The sequence below is a fragment of the Taudactylus pleione genome, unplaced genomic scaffold, assembly GCF_031769625.1.
Source record: "Taudactylus pleione unplaced genomic scaffold, aTauple2 ptg000168l, whole genome shotgun sequence".
Taxonomy (NCBI): domain Eukaryota; kingdom Metazoa; phylum Chordata; class Amphibia; order Anura; family Myobatrachidae; genus Taudactylus; species Taudactylus pleione.
Window position 1 is genome coordinate 2,296,406 of NW_028284570.1, and position 17,287 is coordinate 2,313,692.

General features: G+C 47.6%; 1 protein-coding gene across 3 annotated transcripts in view; it reads left to right on the top strand.

The window, feature by feature from the left end:
* Positions 1 to 17,287, top strand: part of RHPN1 (rhophilin Rho GTPase binding protein 1) — a 130,845-nt gene that overhangs the window by 102,232 nt on the left and 11,326 nt on the right. For all 3 annotated transcript variants that reach the window (XM_088475220.1, XM_088475221.1, XM_088475222.1), the window contains one exon: positions 13,459 to 13,653. In XM_088475220.1, the coding sequence (XP_088331346.1) occupies positions 13,459 to 13,653 (195 nt within the window). The remainder of the gene's footprint in view (positions 1 to 13,458; positions 13,654 to 17,287) is intronic.

A 17,287-nucleotide genomic window follows, 5' to 3' on the forward strand; every position in this document is an offset into this window, starting at 1 on the left:
ATGGGCTGTGTGAGATAGCGGGGTACTGGTATATAATGGGCTGTGTGAGATAGCGGGATACTGGTATATAATGCTCTGTGTGAGATAGCGGAATACTGGTATATAATGCTCTGTGTGAGATAGCGGGGTACTGGTATATAATGCACTGTGTGAGATAGTGGGGTACTGTTATATAATGCACTGTGTGAGATAGCGGGGCACTGGTATATACTGCTCTGTGTGAGATAGCGGGGTACTGGTATATACTGCTCTGTGTGAGATAGCGGGGTACTGGTATATAATGCACTGTGTGAGATAGCGGGGTACTGGTATATAATGCACTGTGTGAGATAGTGGGGTACTGTTATATAATGCACTGTGTGAGATAGCGGGGTACTGGTATATAATGCAATGTGTGAGATAGCGGGGTGCTGGTATATAATGCTCTGTGTGAGATAGCGGGGTACTGGTATATAATGCACTGTGTGAGATAGCGGGGTACTGGTATATAATGCACTGTGTGAGATAGCGGGGTACTGGTATATAATCCTCTGTGTGAGATAGCGGGGTACTGGTATATAATGCTCTGTGTGAGATAGCGGGGTACTGGTATATAATGGGCTCTGAGATAGCGGGGTACTGGTATATAATGCTCTGTATGTACACTGGTATATAATGCACTGTGAGAGATAGCGGGGTACTGGTATATAATGCTCTGTGTGAGATAGCGGGGTACTGGTATATAATGGGCTGTGTGAGATAGCGGGATACTGGTATATAATGGGCTGTGTGAGATAGCGGGGTACTGGTATATAATGGGGTCTGAGATAGCTGGGTACTGGTATATAATGGGCTGTGTGAGATAGCGGGATACTGGTATATAATGGGCTGTGTGAGATAGCGGGGTACTGGTATATAATGCTCTGTGTGAGATAGCGGGGTACTGGTATATAATGCTCTGTGTGTACACTGGTATATAATGCTCTGTGTGAGATAGCGGGGTACTGGTATATAATGGGCTCTGAGATAGCGGGGTACTGGTATATAATGCTCTGTGTGAGATAGCGGGGTACTGGTATATAATGCTCTGTGTGAGATAGCGGGGTACTGGTATATAATGCACTGTGTGAGATAGCGGGGTACTGGTATATAATGCACTGTGTGAGATAGCGGGGTACTGGTATATAATGCTCTGTGTGAGATAGCGGGGTACTGGTATACAATGCACTGTGTGAGATAGCGGGGTACTGGTATATAATGCTCTGTGTGAGATAGCGGGGTACTGGTATATAATGCACTGTGTGAGATAGCGGGTACTGGTATATAATGCTCTGTGTGAGATAGCGGGGTACTGGTATACAATGCACTGTGTGAGATAGCGGGGTACTGGTATATAATGCTCTGTGTGAGATAGCGGAATACTGGTATATAATGCTCTGTGTGAGATAGCGGGGTACTGGTATATAATGCACTGTGTGAGATAGTGGGGTACTGTTATATAATGCACTGTGTGAGATAGCGGGGCACTGGTATATACTGCTCTGTGTGAGATAGCGGGGTACTGGTATATACTGCTCTGTGTGAGATAGCGGGGTACTGGTATATAATGCACTGTGTGAGATAGCGGGGTACTGGTATATAATGCACTGTGTGAGATAGTGGGGTACTGTTATATAATGCACTGTGTGAGATAGTGGGGTACTGTTATATAATGCACTGTGTGAGATAGCGGGGTACTGGTATATAATGCAATGTGTGAGATAGCGGGGTGCTGGTATATAATGCTCTGTGTGAGATAGCGGGGTACTGGTATATAATGCACTGTGTGAGATAGCGGGGTACTGGTATATAATGCACTGTGTGAGATAGCGGGGTACTGGTATATAATCCTCTGTGTGAGATAGCAGGGTACTGGTATATAATGCTCTGTGTGAGATAGCGGGGTACTGGTATATAATGGGCTCTGAGATAGCGGGGTACTGGTATATAATGCTCTGTATGTACACTGGTATATAATGCACTGTGAGAGATAGCGGGGTACTGGTATATAATGCTCTGTGTGAGATAGCGGGGTACTGGTATATAATGGGCTGTGTGAGATAGCGGGATACTGGTATATAATGGGCTGTGTGAGATAGCGGGGTACTGGTATATAATGGGGTCTGAGATAGCTGGGTACTGGTATATAATGGGCTGTGTGAGATAGCGGGATACTGGTATATAATGGGCTGTGTGAGATAGCGGGGTACTGGTATATAATGCTCTGTGTGAGATAGCGGGGTACTGGTATATAATGCTCTGTGTGTACACTGGTATATAATGCTCTGTGTGAGATAGCGGGGTACTGGTATATAATGGGCTCTGAGATAGCGGGGTACTGGTATATAATGCTCTGTGTGAGATAGCGGGGTACTGGTATATAATGCACTGTGTGAGATAGCGGGGTACTGGTATATAATGCTCTGTGTGAGATAGCGGGGCACTGGTATATAATGCTATGTGTGAGATAGCGGGGTACTGGTATATAATGCACTGTGTGAGATAGTGGGGTACTGTTATATAATGCTCTGTGTGAGATAGCGGGGTACTGGTATATAATGCACTGTGTGAGATACTGGGGTACTGTTATATAATGCACTGTGTGAGATAGCGGGGTACTGGTATATAATGCACTGTGTGAGATAGCGGGGTACTGGTATATAATGCACTGTGTGAGATAGCGGGGCACTGGTATATAATGCTCTGTGTGAGATAGCGGGGTACTGGTATATAATGCACTGTGTGAGATAGCGGGGTACTGGTATATAATGCTCTGTGTGAAATAGCGGGGTACTGGTATATAATGCACTGTGTGAGATAGTGGGGTACTGGTATATAATGCACTGTGTGAGATAGCGGGGTACTGGTATATAATGCTCTGTGTGAGATAGCGGGGTACTGGTATATAATGCACTGTGAGATAGCGGGGTACTGGTATATAATGCACTGTGTGAGATAGCTGGGTACTGGTATATAATGCACTGTGTGAGATAGCGGGGTACTGTTATATAATGGGCTGTGTGAGATAGCGGGGTACTGGTATATAATGCTCTGTGTGAGATAGCGGGGTACTGGTATATAATGCTCTGTGTGAGATAGCGGGGTACTGGTATATAATGCTCTGTGTGAGATAGCGGGGTACTGGTATATAATGGGCTGTGTGAGATAGCGGGGTACTGTTATATAATGGGCTGTGTGAGATAGCGGGGTACTGGTATATAATGCTCTGTGTGAGATAGCGGGGTACTGGTATATAATGCTCTGTGTGAGATAGCGGGGTACTGGTATATAATGCTCTGTGTGAGATAGCGGGGTACTGGTATATAATGCTCTGTGTGAGATAGCGGGGTACTGGTATATAATGGGCTGTGTGAGATAGCGGGGTACTGGTATATAATGCTCTGTGTGAGATAGCGGGGTACTGGTATATAATGCAATGTGTGAGATAGCGGGGTACTGGTATATAATGGGCTCTGAGATAGCGGGGTACTGGTATATAATGGGCTGTGTGAGATAGCGGGGTACTGGTATATAATGGGCTGTGTGAGATAGCGGGATACTGGTATATAATGCTCTGTGTGAGATAGCGGAATACTGGTATATAATGCTCTGTGTGAGATAGCGGGGTACTGGTATATAATGCACTGTGTGAGATAGTGGGGTACTGTTATATAATGCACTGTGTGAGATAGCGGGGCACTGGTATATACTGCTCTGTGTGAGATAGCGGGGTACTGGTATATACTGCTCTGTGTGAGATAGCGGGGTACTGGTATATAATGCACTGTGTGAGATAGCGGGGTACTGGTATATAATGCACTGTGTGAGATAGTGGGGTACTGTTATATAATGCACTGTGTGAGATAGCGGGGTACTGGTATATAATGCAATGTGTGAGATAGCGGGGTGCTGGTATATAATGCTCTGTGTGAGATAGCGGGGTACTGGTATATAATGCACTGTGTGAGATAGCGGGGTACTGGTATATAATGCACTGTGTGAGATAGCGGGGTACTGGTATATAATCCTCTGTGTGAGATAGCGGGGTACTGGTATATAATGCTCTGTGTGAGATAGCGGGGTACTGGTATATAATGGGCTCTGAGATAGCGGGGTACTGGTATATAATGCTCTGTATGTACACTGGTATATAATGCACTGTGAGAGATAGCGGGGTACTGGTATATAATGCTCTGTGTGAGATAGCGGGGTACTGGTATATAATGGGCTGTGTGAGATAGCGGGATACTGGTATATAATGGGCTGTGTGAGATAGCGGGGTACTGGTATATAATGGGGTCTGAGATAGCTGGGTACTGGTATATAATGGGCTGTGTGAGATAGCGGGATACTGGTATATAATGGGCTGTGTGAGATAGCGGGGTACTGGTATATAATGCTCTGTGTGAGATAGCGGGGTACTGGTATATAATGCTCTGTGTGTACACTGGTATATAATGCTCTGTGTGAGATAGCGGGGTACTGGTATATAATGGGCTCTGAGATAGCGGGGTACTGGTATATAATGCTCTGTGTGAGATAGCGGGGTACTGGTATATAATGCTCTGTGTGAGATAGCGGGGTACTGGTATATAATGCACTGTGTGAGATAGCGGGGTACTGGTATATAATGCACTGTGTGAGATAGCGGGGTACTGGTATATAATGCTCTGTGTGAGATAGCGGGGTACTGGTATACAATGCACTGTGTGAGATAGCGGGGTACTGGTATATAATGCTCTGTGTGAGATAGCGGGGTACTGGTATATAATGCACTGTGTGAGATTAGCGGGTACTGGTATATAATGCTCTGTGTGAGATAGCGGGGTACTGGTATACAATGCACTGTGTGAGATAGCGGGGTACTGGTATATAATGCTCTGTGTGAGATAGCGGAATACTGGTATATAATGCTCTGTGTGAGATAGCGGGGTACTGGTATATAATGCACTGTGTGAGATAGTGGGGTACTGTTATATAATGCACTGTGTGAGATAGCGGGGCACTGGTATATACTGCTCTGTGTGAGATAGCGGGGTACTGGTATATACTGCTCTGTGTGAGATAGCGGGGTACTGGTATATAATGCACTGTGTGAGATAGCGGGGTACTGGTATATAATGCACTGTGTGAGATAGTGGGGTACTGTTATATAATGCACTGTGTGAGATAGTGGGGTACTGTTATATAATGCACTGTGTGAGATAGCGGGGTACTGGTATATAATGCAATGTGTGAGATAGCGGGGTGCTGGTATATAATGCTCTGTGTGAGATAGCGGGGTACTGGTATATAATGCACTGTGTGAGATAGCGGGGTACTGGTATATAATGCACTGTGTGAGATAGCGGGGTACTGGTATATAATCCTCTGTGTGAGATAGCAGGGTACTGGTATATAATGCTCTGTGTGAGATAGCGGGGTACTGGTATATAATGGGCTCTGAGATAGCGGGGTACTGGTATATAATGCTCTGTATGTACACTGGTATATAATGCACTGTGAGAGATAGCGGGGTACTGGTATATAATGCTCTGTGTGAGATAGCGGGGTACTGGTATATAATGGGCTGTGTGAGATAGCGGGATACTGGTATATAATGGGCTGTGTGAGATAGCGGGGTACTGGTATATAATGGGGTCTGAGATAGCTGGGTACTGGTATATAATGGGCTGTGTGAGATAGCGGGATACTGGTATATAATGGGCTGTGTGAGATAGCGGGGTACTGGTATATAATGCTCTGTGTGAGATAGCGGGGTACTGGTATATAATGCTCTGTGTGTACACTGGTATATAATGCTCTGTGTGAGATAGCGGGGTACTGGTATATAATGGGCTCTGAGATAGCGGGGTACTGGTATATAATGCTCTGTGTGAGATAGCGGGGTACTGGTATATAATGCACTGTGTGAGATAGCGGGGTACTGGTATATAATGCACTGTGTGAGATAGCGGGGTACTGGTATATAATGCTCTGTGTGAGATAGCGGGGTACTGGTATACAATGCACTGTGTGAGATAGCGGGGTACTGGTATATAATGCTCTGTGTGAGATAGCGGGGTACTGGTATATAATGCACTGTGTGAGATAGCGGGTACTGGTATATAATGCTCTGTGTGAGATAGCGGGGTACTGGTATACAATGCACTGTGTGAGATAGCGGGGTACTGGTATATAATGCTCTGTGTGAGATAGCGGGGTACTGGTATATAATGCACTGTGTGAGATAGCGGGGTACTGGTATATAATGCACTGTGTGAGATAGCGGGGTACTGGTATATAATGCTCTGTATGAGATAGCGGTGTACTGGTATATAATGCTCTGTGTGAGATAGCGGGGTATTGGTATACAATGCACTGTGTGAGATAGCGGGGTACTGGTATATAATGCTCTGTGTGAGATAGCGGTGTACTGGTATATAATGCTCTGTGTGAGATAGCGGGGTACTGGTATATAATGCTCTGTGTGAGATAGCGGGGTACTGGTATATAATGCTCTGTGTGAGATAGCGGGGTACTGGTATATAATGCACTGTGTGAGATAGAGGGGTACAGGTATGTAATGCTCTGTGTGAGATAGCGGGGTACTGGTATATAATGCACTGTGTGAGATAGCGGGGTACTGGTATATAATGCACTGTGTGAGATAGCGGGGTACTGGTATATAATGCTCTGTGTGAGATAGCGGGGTACTGGTATATAATGCTCTGTGTGAGATAGCGGGGTACTGGTATATAATGCTCTGTGTGAGATAGCGGGGTACTGGTATATAATGCACTGTGTGAGATAGCGGGGTACTGGTATATAATGCTCTGTGTGAGATAGCGGGGTACTAGTATATAATGTGGTCTGAGATAGCGGGGTACTGGTATGTAATGCTCTGTGTGAGATAGCGGGGTACTGGTATATAATGCACTGTGTGAGATAGCGGGGTACTGCTGTATAAAGCTCTGTGTGAGATAGCGGGGTACTGGTATATAATGGGCTGTGTGAGATAGCGGGGTACTGGTATATAATGCTCTGTGTGAGATAGCGGGGTACTGGTATATAATGCTCTGTGTGAGATAACGGGGTACTGGTATATAAAGCACTGTGTGAGATAGCGGGGTATTGGTATATAATGCTCTGTGTGAGATAGCTGGGTACTGGTATATAATGCTCTGTGTGAGATAGCGGGGTACTGGTATATAATGCTCTGTGTGAGATAGCGGGGTACTGGTATATAATGCTCTGTGTGAGATAGCGGGGTACTGGTATATAATGCTCTGTGTGAGATAGCGGGGTACTGGTATATAATGCTCTGTGTGAGATAGTGGGGTACTGGTATATAATGTTCTGTGTGAGATAGCGGGGTACTGGTATATAATGCTCTGTGTGAGATAGCGGGGTACTGGTATATAAAGCTCTGTGTGAGATAGTGGGGTACTGGTATATAATGCTCTGTGTGAGATAGTGGGGTACTGGTATATAATGCACTCTGTGAGATAGAGGGGTACTGGTATATAATGCTCTGTGTGAGATAGCGGTGTACTGGTATATAATGCTCTGTGTGAGATAGCGGGGTACTGGTATATAATGCACTGTGTGAGATAGAGGGGTACAGGTATATAATGCTCTGTGTGAGATAGCGGGGTACTGGTATATAATGCTCTGTGTGAGATAGCGGGGTACTGGTATATAATGCTCTGTGTGAGATAGCGGGGTACTGGTATATAAAGCTCTGTGTGAGATAGCGGGGTACTGGTATATAATGCTCTGTGTGAGATAGCGGGGTACTGGTATATAATGCTCTGTGTGAGATAGCGGGGTACTGGTATATAATGCTCTGTGTGAGATAGCGGGGTACTGGTATATAATGCTCTGTGTGAGATAGCGGGGTACTGGTATATAATGCTCTGTGTGAGATAGCGGGGTACTGGTATATAATGCTCTGTGTGAGATAGCGGGGTACTGGTATATAATGCTCTGTGTGAGATAGCGGGGTACTGGTATATAATGCTCTGTGTGAGATAGCGGGGTACTGGTATATAATGGTCTGTGGAGATAGCTGGGTACTGGTATATAATGCACTGTGTGAGATAGCGGGGTACTGGTATATAATGCTCAGTGTGAGATAGCGGGGTACTGGTATATAAAGCACTGTGTGAGATAGCGGGGTACTGGTATATAATGCACTGTGTGTACACTGGTATATAATGCACTGTGTGAGATAGCGGGGTACTGGTATATAATGCACTGTGTGAGATAGCTGGGTACTGGTATATAATGCTCTGTGTGAGATAGCGGGGTACTGGTATATAATGCTCTGTGTGAGATAGCTGGGTTCTGGTATATAATGCTCTGTGTGAGATAGCGGGTTACTGGTATATAATGCTCTGTGTGAGACAGCGGGTTACTGGTATATAATGCTCTGTGTGAGATAGCGGGGTACTGGTATATAATGCTCTGTGTGAGATAGCGGGGTACTGGTATATAATGCTCTGTGTGAGATAGCGGGGTACTGGTATATAATGCTCTGTGTGAGATAGCGGGGTACTGGTATATAATGCTCTGTGTGAGATAGCTGGGTACTGGTATATAATGCACTGTGTGAGATAGCGGGGTACTGGTATATAATGCTCTGTGTGAGATAGCGGGGTACTGGTATATAAAGCTCTGTGTGAGATAGCGGGGTACTGGTATATAAAGCACTGTGTGAGATAGCTGGGTAGTGGTATATAATGCTCTGTGTGAGATAGCGGGGTACTGGTATATAATGATCTGTGTGAGATAGCGGGGTACTGGTATATAAAGCTCTGTGTGAGATAGCGGGGTACTGGTATATAATGCACTGTGTGAGATAGCGGGGTACTGGTATATAATGCTCTGTGTGATATAGCGGGGTACTGGTATATAATGCTCTGTGTGAGATAGCTGGGTACTGGTATATAATGCACTGTGTGAGATAGCGGGGTACTGGTATATAATGCTCTGTGTGAGATAGCGGGGTACTGGTATATAAAGCTCTGTGTGAGATAGCGGGGTACTGGTATATAATGCTCTGTGTGAGATAGCGGGGTACTGGTATATAATGCTCTGTGTGATATAGCGGGGTACTGGTATATAATGCTCTGTGTGAGATAGCTGGGTACTGGTATATAATGCACTGTGTGAGATAGCGGGGTACTGTTATATAATGCACTGTGTGAGATAGCGGGGTACTGGTATATAATGCACTGTGTGAGATAGCGAGGTACTGGTATATAATGCTCTGTGTGAGATAGCGGGGTACTGGTATATAAAGCTCTGTGTGAGATAGCGGGGTACTGGTATATAAAGCACTGTGTGAGATAGCTGGGTAGTGGTATATAATGCACTGTGTGAGATAGCTGGGTACTGGTATATAAAGCTCTGTGTGAGATAGCGGGGTACTGGTATATAATGCTCTGTGTGAGATAGCGGGGTACTGGTATATAATGCTCTGTGTGAGATAGCGGGGTACTGGTATATAATGCTCTGTGTGAGATAGCGGGGTACTGGTATATAATGCTCTGTGTGAGATAGCGGGGTACTGGTATATAATGCTCTGTGTGAGATAGCGGGGTACTGGTATATAAAGCACTGTGTGAGATAGCTGGGTACTGGTATATAATGCTCTGTGTGAGATAGTGGGGTACTGGTACAGTTATCATTAGCCCTCTTGGATCTACAAAACCTTCCATACATTGGCATCGGCACAGAGAACACGGAACCCACATAGTCTCAATAGACTATAAGCATTACCTTCTTCTTTTTCTCTTTCATTTTACTTCATCTTATTTTATTTATGTTTCATTTTATATATTTTTTTTCCCTTCTCCACATTAAGACATTTTTAGTAACATATTCACTTACAAGCGCTAATTTTTTATCTATAACAATAATCCCTGTGTTACATGCAGGTAAGTGTGGGGTGCCGGGTAATCCCTATGTTATATGCAGGTAAATGTGAGGGTGCGGATTCCCTGTGTGTACCTACCAGCAAATGGGGGGCTTGGGCAGGTACATGTATAGTAATCCTTGTGCTACATGCAGGTAAGCATGGGGGGGCCGGGTACAGGTATAGTAATCCCTGTGTTACATGCAGGTAAGCGTGGGGTGCAGGGTACAGGTATAGTAATCCCTGTGTTACATGCAGGTAAGCGTGGGGGGCCTGGGTACAGGTATAGTAATCCCTGTTACATGCAGGTAAGCGTGGGGGGCCTGGGTACAGGTATAGTAATCCATGTGTTACATGCAGGTAAGCGTGAGGGGGCTGGGTATAATGATCCCTGTGTTACATGCAGGTAAGCGTGGAGGGCTGGGTACAGGTATAATAATCCCTGTGTTACATGTAGGTAAGCGTGGGGGGCCTGGCTATAGGTATAGTAATCCCTGTGTTACATGTAGTTAAGCGTGGGGGGGCTGGGTATGATAATTCCTGTGTTACATGGAGGTAAACATGGGGTGCCTGGTTATAATATTCCCTGTGTTACCTGCAGGTAAGCGTGGGGGGCCTGGCTATAGGTATAGTAATCCCTGTGTTACATGTAGTTAAGCGTGGGGGGGCTGGGTATGATAATTCCTGTGTTACATGGAGGTAAACATGGGGTGCCTGGTTATAATATTCCCTGTGTTACCGCAGGTAAGCATGGGGGGGCTGAGTATAATATTCCCTGTGTTACATGCAGTTAAGCATGGGGGGCCGGGTAGAGGTATAGTAATCCCTGTGTTACATGCAGGTAAGTGTGGGGTGCTGGGTGCAGGTATAGTAATCCCTGTTACATGCAGGTAAGCGTGGGGGGCCTGGGTACAGGTATAATAATCCGTGTTACATGCAGGTAAGCGTGAGGGGCCTGGGTACAGGTATAGTAATCAATGTGTTACATGTAGGTAAGCGTGGGGGGGCTGGCTATGGGTATAGTAATCCCTGTGTTACATGTAGTTAAGAATGGGGGGGCTGGGTATGATAATTCCTGTGTTACATGGAGGTAAGCGTGGGGGACCTGGGTACAGGTATAGTAATCCCTGTGTTACATGCAGGTAAGATTGGGGTGTCGGGTACAGGTATAGTAATCCCTGTGTTACATGCAGGTAAGCGTGGGGGGCCTGGGTATCATAATCCCTGTGTTACATAGAGGTAAATGTGGCGTGCGTGGGTATAATAATCCCTGTGTTACATTCAGGTAAACGTGGGGGGCCTGGGTATAATAATCCCTCTGTTACCTGCAGGTAAACATGGGGTGCCTGGGTATAATAATCCCTGTGTTACATGTAGGTCAGCATGGGGGGCCAGGTAGAGGTATAATAATACCTGTGTTACATGGGGGTAAACGTGGGGGGCCTGGGTATAATAATCCCTGTGTTACATGTAGGTAAACGTGGGGGGCCTGTGTATAATCCTGTGTTACCTGCAGGTCAACATGGGGGTCCAGGTAGAGGTATAATAATCAATGTGTTACCTGTGGGTAAGCGTGGGGGGCCTGGGTATAATAATCCTTGTGTTACCTGCAGGTCAGCGCGGGGGGCCAGGTAGAGTTATAATAATTCCTGTGTTACATGGAGGTAAGCGTGGGGGGCCTGGGTATAATGATCCCTGTTTTACATGGAGGTCAGCGTGGGGGGGCCAGGTAGAGGTATAATAATCACTGTATTACATGGAGGTCAGTGTGTGGGGCCAGGTAGAGGTATAATAATCCCTGTGTTACATGGAGGTAAGCGTGGGGGGCCAGGTAGAGGTATAATAATCCCTGTGTTACATGGAGGTAAGCATGGGGGGCTGGATATGATAATCCCTGTGTTACATGGAGGTAAGCATGAGTGACTAGGTAGAGGTATGATAATCCCCCTGTTACCTGCAGGTTAGCGTGGGGCCTGGGGATAATAATCCCTGTGTTGCATGCAGGTTAGCAAATGGGGGCCTGGGTATAATAATACCTGTGTTACATGCAGGTAAACTTGGGGGGTCTCTGTATAATAATACCTGTGTTACCTGCAGGTCAATGTGGGGGGCCAGGTAGAGGTATAATAATTCCTGTGTTACCTGCGGCTAAGCGTGGGGGGCCAGGTAGAGGTGTAATAATCCCTGTGTTACATGGAAGTCAGCGCGGGGGTCAGGTAGAGGGATAATAATCCCTGTATTACATCGAGGTAAGCGTGGGGGCCAGGTAGAGGTTTAATAATCCCTGTAGTACATGGAGGTAAGCGTGGGGGGCCTGGTAGAGGTATAATAAAAACCCTGTGTTACATGGAGGTAAGCGTGGGGGGCCAGGTAGAGGTATAATAATCCCTGTGTTACATGGAAATTAGCATGGGGGGCCAGGTAGAGGTATAATAATCCCTGTATTACATGGAGGTTAGCGTGGGGTGCCAGGTAGAGGTATAATAATCCCTGTATTACATGGAGGTAAGCGTGGGGGGCCTGGGTATAATAATCCCTGTGTTACATGGAAGTTAGCATGAGGGGCCAGATAGATGTATAATAAACCCTGTGTTACCTGCAGGTCAGCGTGGGGGGCCAGGTAGAGGTATAATGATCCCTGTGTTACATGGAGGTAAGTGTGGGGGGCCAGGTAGAGGTATAATAATCCCTGTGTTACATGGAAGTAAGCGTGGGGGACTGGGTATAATAATCCCTGTGTTACATGGAAGTTAGCGTGGGGGGCCAGGTAGAGGTATAATAATCCCTGTATTACATGGAGGTAAGCGTGCGTGGGCCAGGTAGAGGTATAATGATCCCTGTGTTACATGGAGGTAAGCGTGGGGGGCCAGGTAGAGGTAGAATAATCCCTGTGTTACATGGAGGTAAGCGTGGGGGGCCAGGTAGAGGTATAATAATCCCTGTATTACATGGAGGTGAGCGTGGGGGGCCAGGTAGAGGTATAATAATCCCTGTGTTACATGGAGGTAAGCGTGGGGGGCCTGGGTATAATAATCCCTGTGTTACATGGAAGTTAGCATGGGGGGCCAGGTAGATGTATAATAAACCCTGTGTTACCTGCAGGTCAGCGTGGGGGGCCAGGTAGAGGTATAATGATCCCTGTGTTACATGGAGGTAAGCGTGGGGGGCCAGGTAGAGGTATAATAATCCCTGTGTTACATGGAAGTAAGCGTGGGGGACTGGGTATAATAATCCCTGTGTTACATGGAGGTAAGCGTGGGGGGCCAGGTAGAGGTATAATGATCCCTGTGTTACATGGAGGTAAGCGTGGGGGGCCAGGTAGAGGTAGAATAATCCCTGTGTTACATGGAGGTAAGCGTGGGGGGCCAGGTAGAGGTATAATAATCCCTGTATTACATGGAGGTAAGCGTGGGGGACCAGGTAGAGGTATAATAATCCCTGTGTTACATGGAGGTAAGCGTGGGGGGACTGGGTATAATAATCCCTGTGTTAGCGTGGGGGGCCAGGTAGAGGTAGAATAATCCCTGTGTTACCTGCAGGTAAGGCCCATCTGAAGAAAGCGGTGATGAAGCATGAGGAAGCTATGCGGGTCCACGGCCTGTGTAAGATTCTGCGTAAGATGGACATCCTGCAGGAAGTCCTCACCCTGGCGCACAAGCGCTCGCTCAGTAACTACTCCGACATCGACCACGAGGAGGATTTCTTTGAGACTAGCGAAGCCCCCGACATCCAGCGTAAGAATGTTTTATTATATTCTTCGCCTATATTATTATACGGCTACATCTGATCAGTGACCAATAATTATCATGTAGCCGATCATTTCATTTCCTTACTCTCAGGTGTGATAGGGAATATATAGTGTAAGCTCTACGTGGGGCAGGGGCTGGTGTGAGATTCTCGCTGTGCAGTATGTGTGCGCTATATAACTAACGGCTAATGAATAAGTATCTTTTCTTCTTTGGGGTCCATGGGGTCCACAGCCATTACTTTGGGGTATGAATCCCGGTCACCAAACAGTTAACGCAAACGAGTTCTCTGCTCCCAGGATGCATCGGGGTTCCTCCTCATATACCCCACCCCCTGCCTCAGGTAGCCAGTTCTTCCTGTTTGGTGTGTTCACCACATAGACAGTGGGACTGCTGGAGCAGTCCTACAGATGAGTAACAAAAAAAAAGGGAGAGTTTTACTCTCTATCTCAGCGGGTGGTCTGAGCTGTCCTGGAAGCAGCCTCGTGCCTGATTGGAGGCGCACCGGCCACGCGCTGCAACTACCTCCTCCGGCGCCGCACCGCTTGCCTTGGCAGGTCCATGGCAGGGGATTTGGCAGGGGCTTTCAGGCCCTGGACCGCAACCGGATCAAGGGGATGGCAGGTAAGCAGGTGGTTGCGGCGGCCGCTGATGCCGGGACCACGTGGCGGTCCGGCCTCCGGCGGTGAGACTGGCCGGAGGCGCGCTGCAGTCAGGCATACGTTTAGGCATACGGCTTGTCTCCTAGCCTAGACCGCCGGGATATGATGTTCCTGACCAGCCGGGGCTTGTGGCGGCGGCCAGGTCAGTTTACCGGGCAGGTCCAAGCAGCATAGGGGAGGTACGCTTCCCCGGCGGCCCCTCCCCCAATCCACACACTAGTTCAGTACTCTGGCGCAGTGATTGTGGGTTGCTCCTCCCAGCCTCCATATAAGGCAGCCAGAGTGTATGTCAGTTGCTCTCTGATCGCTGCTCCTAACAGGACGCTGGGCAGTCTCCCTGTATACCTTGCCTACTGCTGGTCTAGGTTTTTACAGGGCTCTATCCTACCTAAGCTTAGGCTGATTGTGGTAGTGAGAGCTTATATGCATATGGCTCGCAGAGTATTTATGCATGACATGTGATTGTTGTTTATGGATACTGTTTCTTCTGTATAAGAACTGTAATTCCTGTATACTGTCACTGTCTCTCCCCTTCCCTTGCTACGGGTGTGTGGGTTGAGAGTAGAACGCAGCACATATACGCTCAGAACCAGTGGCGTAGTGTTATGTCTAAGGAGTCTGAGGGTCAGGTGGTGGGAGCCCCGTTGCTGATATCCTGTGTAGCCTGCAAGGCAGGATTGTCCCCACAGGACTTTCTACAAAATGGGCTTTGTGGGAACTGTTTCAGACAGCCACCACACCAATTAAGTTTGCCAGTTTCAGGCCCTGAGCCCCCTTGGGCGTCATTTTCTCAGGTTATGGCTCAGGTGGCGGAACGGCTGGCTGCCCCGGTACCACCGGTTTGGGGTTTGCCTCAGCAGATGCATCCTATGCCCATGAGGTGGCCGCCTTGGATGGACCCTGGTGCTGGTAAGGTTATGGCATCATCCTCGGGGGTTTTTCAGCCTCAGGCTGTCAAGCCAAAGCAGCCTAAATCTAGGCGCCATGTATCGCCTCATATGGGTGAGTACTCCAGTGCCTCCTCCGAGGAGGAACGGGCATAGAACTCTTCACAGGAGTCTAGCTCCGAGGAGGGTGATGATCATTTCCCAGAAGCCGATGTCCCCTTTCTGATAAAGGTGGTAAAATCGGTGTTAAATATCGAGGAAGGGGATCTTCCGCCTAGGAAAGCCCCCCTGTTTAAGTGCCAGAAAGTGGTTAAGGCAGAATTCCCAAAGTCTGAACATTTATCAGAACTTATGGAGGAAGCCTGGGTCCGTCCGGATAAGATAAGCCATTCTTCTAAAAGAATGGCGCTTCTATATCCTTTTCCAGCAGAGGACTGTGCCAAGTGGGAGAATCCACCGTCAGTTGATGCGCATGTGGCACAGCTGATTAAACGTACCACTTTGCTAATCCCAGCAGTTTCGCTGAAGGAAACCACGGATAGGAGACTGGAGACTTGTCTCAAATCAATTTTTTCGCTGGCAGGAACGGCCACCCGCCCAGCTATGGCCACTGCCTGGGTAGCAATCGCTATTGAGTGGGCCAAAACTCTAACGGAGTCTTTACCAGATGCCTCTAAGGAGCAACTGGATATGATCTCCTTTATTAGAGAAGGGGCCTCTTATTTGGGAGATTCCGCCTTGGATGCAGGGATCCTTTCTTCTAAGGTTTCAGCAGAGTCCGTGGTGGCACGTAGGATCCTCTGGTTGAAGGATTGGAAGGCAGATGCCGAGTCCAAAAAGGCCCTAGAATTCCTTCCATTCACAGGAGGTGTTCTCTTTGGTCCAGAATTGGACAAAATTGTAGCCTCCATGGCAGCCTCAAAGACGGCAGGTTTGCCATCAGCAACCTCGCCTAAATTGAGGAGGGCGTCCTTTCGGGGGTTTCGGCCGCAGTGCAAGGCCAAAGGTCAGCCCTTAGCAAGATTTCCACCAAAAAAAGGCAGGACCCAGGAAGCCCTGGCAGAACAAACATCCAGGATCTAAGGTCCAGGATAAACCAGTGGCCTGATGGGACGGGCCTACCCCTGGGGGATCCCAGGGTGGGGGGCCGACTACTTCGGTTCTCAGAGCCCTGGCACCTCACGATGGAGGATGCCTGGGTTCGAGGAGTTGTTTCCCGAGGGTACGCCCTGACGTTTGGAGGACTCCTCCGCAAAGGTTCTTTTGTGTAAACCCGCAGGTGGGTTCAGAAAAAGCTTTGGCCCTTCAGAAGGCTGTTCTTGCCTTGCTAGCATCAGAAGTAGTGATTCCGGTGCCAGAGAATCAGTTCCGAGAGGGATTTTACTCCAATCTGTTCTTGGTTCAGAAACCGAATGGGTCATACCGGCCTATTCTGAATCTGAGAGAGCTCAACAAATTTGTTCGAGCCCCCGGGTTCAGGATGGAAACATTGCGATCGATTGTGTTGGCAATGGAACAGGAGGACTATATGGTGTCCCTAGACATACAAGATGCCTACCTTCACATCCCAATCACACAGGCTCATAAAAAATTTCTTCGTTTTGCGGTAGGGGAGGAACCTTTTCAGTTCCAGGCCTGCCGTTTGGCCTGTCCACAGCCCCTCGGGTATTCACCAAGGTGATGGCGGTGATGATGGCATGCCTCAGACGCCAAGGCGTCAGGATTTTGCCTTACTTGGACGACCTCCTGTTGCTGGGGCAGTCCCCACAGCAGGTACAGGATCATTTGAGGCTGACAGTATCATGTCTGTACAGTCACGGCTGGATCATAAACTGGCAAAAGTCGTCACCCTGTCCGGTACAGCAGATGTGTCATTTGGGAGCGAGATTGGACTCCGTGGTGCAGAAAATATATCTGCCGGAGGAGAAGATCCTTTCCCTACAATCACGAATACGCAGGTTGCTTCGCAACAGGCAGATATCCGTTCTAGTAGCCATGCAGGTCCTGGGGTCGATGGTGGCCACCTTCAGGATGGTGGAATACGCTCAATTCCACTCCAGACCACTGCAGCAA